The following is a 4,723-nucleotide window of genomic DNA, read 5'->3' as shown; positions in this document are numbered from 1 at the left end:
CTGACCTCTAAATGTGGAAATAAGGATTAGAAGGCGGGTTATGTAATCCTTAGTGTGGGCTGCTTGTATCAGATCCAGCACATTCTCGTTGTTCACACCCTGAAAATATCAATTTCCCCATATGAAAGTCTAAAAATATATCTATTCACCAGGATTCCTGTTATAAAATGTTATCTACATGGAGGCGGACTCAAACTGCTCAATGTTAGACTGTTTCAGCAAACTAATCATCTTTAATTTCCTTTGGTAGCAAGCGCAACATTCTTTCAAGAAAAAATAAACACTTTATCACACTTGAAAAGCTTGGTTACCTAGTCCTTTCCACTCTTGATACCTAAGGAATATTATTAAAGTGTCTACTAGCTGGAGCTGATGGTTAAACAGAGCAGAGGACCGACAGCATCCTCATGTAATACGGGATTAAATACAAGTCTGAAGTCTACACATGTGTAAGCATTGCAACCAAAACAGTCACACTCAGTTACTGAGCCTCCAGTTAGTACCTCTGATATATCATCATAACACTCGAGTCAGAGAGCTAAGAAGATCATTGCCTACAAAAGAATTCCTGTGGCTCGTCCTTCAAATCTGTAAAGATATGCTAGCAGCTATGTGAAGCTGTACTTCTTAGGCACAGTGGTGCTTTGAGCTAAATGCTAATGTCAGCATGCTAACATGCATACTCTGACAATGTAATGTTAGCCGTCCTAGTTTAGGGATCATTATTGTTACAGTAAATAGCATGAAAAACATGTATTTTGTCATAAACTAAGTTATTGAATATATAAAATGTAGAGCTTATGCTAAATCAGAGGAACTCCAAGGTTATTGCAACTCATCCTGAGGGAGGCATGCAATACATTCCATCCGATAGTTATTCAGATAGTAGGCCCACATAGCCATGCAGCTGCTACATGACAATACAAAGCAGAGATGGAGCATTTGTTCATTGAGATGGCCTGATGAGTGATAGGGGGTCTGAGAAACCCTCTGTATCAAAACTTTGCTGGTTGACTTTTCAGAATATCTGAGGCTTTGCTCTGTGACTGGAATGTAATGTTGGATTGAAATGGGTCCACCACTATAACATCTTGAATATTAGGATAAACACAAGGCCATGTTCTGCTCAAATAGATACTTAAAGCTGAAGTGTTGCCGACTAAAACAAATCCTGACCTAGAAACACCTGGCAATCAATCCACTTTGTCTTGCATACAATCAAAAGCCAAGTTCTCAAAGGATTCAAATGAACATAAAATATGATTTTGGATTCATGAAGAATCTCTAATGATTTTCTCCATGTGATTATTGTAATGTTTGACCCAATGATTTAGCATCATGCCGGGTCCAGCATGAGCACACAGACTGAACAGAGGGAAGGGAACCTGAACATGTAAGGCGGGGGGAAATGGTTGTATTTGAGGAGCAAATACAAAACAAATAGTTCTGTATCCAAATACAGCTTTACCTCAATTAATATTAGAAGAGGCAGAGGCATAATTACAGATTCAAGTTTATAAAATATTAGATTAAAAGAAAAATAAATCATGGTTAAAACAATAACATGCAGTTTGTGTGAATGTGTTCACGGAGCAGCTCTCAGAGCAGTCTCTGCTTGTTTGACTCTTATTGTTCAGGAAGAAAAAGTGCTGATTAAACTCGTGTCAGAAGAGGGGGGGGGGGGTCGTCCCCCTGAACGCCTCCATGGCAGCGAGTTTGAGTTAAAAGGCAAATCAGGCTTCAGGGGTCAGTCTTCGTTGTCCAGGATCTGCCACACGATGAGGTGGCTGCGCTCGGCTTTAGCCTGGGAGGGGTGCAGCTTCATGGGCGGCTGCTCCCCCTCCTCCCCCTCAACATCCTCATCACCTGAAGAGGAACAGAGAGACAGGACATTCGTCTCTAAATCTCCTGTGATGACATCGGGGGTTTTATCCTCTACATGTAGCACACTCACCCATCCTGAAGTCGATGTAGCCCTCTCCCCCGCTCATCACCAACATGGACTTGGTTCCTTCCTGAGCCGCGGCATCTGTCGTCTTCTCCCCCGCTGCCTCCCCCCCGCAGGAAGCAGATGGATCTGCATGACCTGGGAGCACGGAGACACACACTGTAAATATCACCACTCAGTCCAGATTGTGTTTATCTGGTGCTTACCATCTGCTCTGTTCAAAGAGATCTCAGCTCACTGACTAGTTTTTCATCTGAATTCAATAATATGACAAACCAAGTCGGACTATTAAACAGTTTCAAGGGTTCCCACAAAGTCCTAAACACCAAAGTGTTTTTCCAGACGGATTACCTCAAATTGAAGGACCCCTTTTGGCAGTTGAAGCCAAAGATCAAGATTATTTTTTGTTGTACTTTTTAGGGTTAAACAATGATGCAGCTGTCGCAGACACCAATACAGAGAGTGGAATGTAACATACCTACTAGTATTAAGTAACCATTTTTGGAATATCTATTAATAAATAATTTCCCAATTTGGGATCAATAAAGTACCTATCCATCTATCTAATGTATTTTATTTAACTAAAAAGATTGAATATCCCAACAAATGATAGTTTTGGTAGGACCTGAGTGTTTGGTGAAACTACATATGGGAATATGCAGAATAAATACATGAGTTAGTTGAATAGTCATAGAACAGACTCATTTGATCAGAAAAAGTGAAGAGGCTGGAGTGTTCACCTGGGACCGCGGTGAAGAACTTGACAGCGTCTCTGTGACCATGGAAACAGAGCTGGGCCTGAGCCATGGAGCAGTACGGAACAAAGGTCCCGGCCGTCACTTTGTCTCCGCTGTCGTCGCTGTACACCACACTGCCTGGCTGGTTCCCTGCTGCCTTGGTCGCCTTGTTGCCTGCTAATGGAAGGTCATTAAGAGCCAAACTAAATGTGTTCAAGATATAAAGTTAAAGTTACTACACGGGCCTTTAATGTCAGAAAACTCAACAACTTGTTATACTCAGTTATCGATACGTAAATATATAACTATAATTATTATTTTGATCATTATTAATTAAGTTAAATGTTACTTTTACCTAATGCACCTAATTAACTGCAGTGCCAGTTACCATATTGTATCAGAATTACATACTATTAATAATTGTTAATAACCAGACTAGCTGATACTAGAACCCCAACAAGACATTAAGTGTACCGGATGTGGAGTTATAGTGTTAATGAGGGACTGCAAACACACTGCAAAGGCAGCAGAGTATAAATACATCTTAATTTTTTAACTAAATAAATAAGATGTCGATCTAATTCCTGAACCCACTGTCAGTCAGAGGGATGGAGATGATGACTCCGTTTCCAGTTCCGATCCACAGACGGTTAGAGGACACCATGAGAGCTGTGATCCTCACGAATGAGAAGCCTAGTTTCCCCGTGCCTGAGAAAGAAAAAAAACAACAACATTTGAGCTGATTGACAGGTCCTTTGTGTTTTATGGAGGAAGTGTTGTTGTTCTAAAGAGTGCACTGACCCAGCATCTTGCTGACGTAGGGCTCGATGTCCACGTCCTGGAGGTGCTGGAAGGTGTGGGCGTGGAACAGCCTGAGGGTGGAGTCCAGTCTGATGGACACCCAGATCCCGTCCCCGTCCCAGGCCAGCTGACGCACCTGGCTGTCCTTACGGGGGTGGGCGTCAAACGATTTCTGAAAGGGACAAAAAATATCCAAATAAAGAAGACTGAAAGAAGGATTTCATGACTCAAGGCCAAAGTTAAGGAAATTACAAGGCACTATTGATGTGTGAAAAGAGAATTTGTGGATCATATTTAGTTTTTAGTGGTACAAATCGAAGCCCTAAAAGACAAGGGAGAAAACTAAATATGGTGTAAAAACATTTTTCTCCTGTGTTTATTATTTCAAAACATAAAAGCTTTTGCCTGAATTACATGTTTTAAACTGCTTAAAAACTGTTCATCTGTGAACCAGATTGAAAAAAAAAAATAAGCTTTGTCAGGTATTTTATTATGTCAAGATTGTCACTTATTTGTCTAGGTCAGTGGTTCCCAGTGTGTGTGGGGCGCGCCCCCCCCTGGGGGTCGCAGAGGCATGACAGGGGGGGCTCGAGAGACCAGGAGGAAAAATGGTTATTAAAAAAAAAAAAGATTAAAAAAAAAATCATAATTTGTAAAATTATTGATTTGAAAATAATATGATACAGTACTATTACGTCTGGGTCTCTGTGTGTCATTAAAGCTCTCTGTGTGTGTGTGGAACGAGCCATTTTGTGTGCGTGCACGAGCGAGAGAGCGTACCGGTACCGGAGATCGTAGTTGTTAGCTTCTGGTCTTAGCGAGCTACGCTAACGGATATAAAGAGTTTTTTCAACAACAAAGTGGAGGAGAGTCCTCTCCTGTCAGACTGAGAGGCTCAGTGAACTAAAGGACTCTGAGTGTTTATATAGTTAACTTTAGTCTAAGTTATCTCAGTGGATCTCAAATGTTTTGGTCACCATTAATGTAAACAATTATTTCCGAGGCACACGTTTATATGATCATTATAGTTATAAAAAAATAAGAGAATAAATGAAAAACAGGTATGAAATACTATTAAAAAGGGTGATTTGTAAAATATCCATAGAGAAAAAGTAAATCTGTTTACAGTTCTGTTTCATATGGGTGTTGAGAGATGTATCCATAGATCTCTTTTTTTGGCTCTCAAAGTGCACCAGATTGATGCTTTTAACTTCAATATTTAAAAATAAATCTTACC

At 40.5% G+C, this 4,723-nt stretch overlaps 1 protein-coding gene across 1 annotated transcript; it reads right to left on the bottom strand.

Moving 5' to 3' along the window:
- Window positions 1-213: 213 nt before the first annotated feature.
- On the bottom strand, window positions 214-3,658 carry LOC104946935 (C-Jun-amino-terminal kinase-interacting protein 4-like; the record flags this gene model as incomplete). The annotated part of the gene is made up of 5 exons (XM_010772847.1): window positions 214-1,866; window positions 1,955-2,086; window positions 2,689-2,859; window positions 3,280-3,393; window positions 3,487-3,658. Coding segments are annotated over 5 exons (708 nt in total), but the record flags the coding sequence as incomplete, so codon positions are not given.
- Window positions 3,659-4,723: the final 1,065 nt, after the last annotated feature.

This window comes from Notothenia coriiceps, unplaced genomic scaffold, assembly GCF_000735185.1.
Source record: "Notothenia coriiceps isolate Sejong01 unplaced genomic scaffold, NC01 NC01_scaffold00011641, whole genome shotgun sequence".
Classification (NCBI taxonomy): Eukaryota; Metazoa; Chordata; class Actinopteri; order Perciformes; family Nototheniidae; genus Notothenia; species Notothenia coriiceps.
The sequence above is the reverse complement of the archived record's forward strand: the minus strand, read 5'-3'. Positions and strand labels throughout refer to the sequence as shown.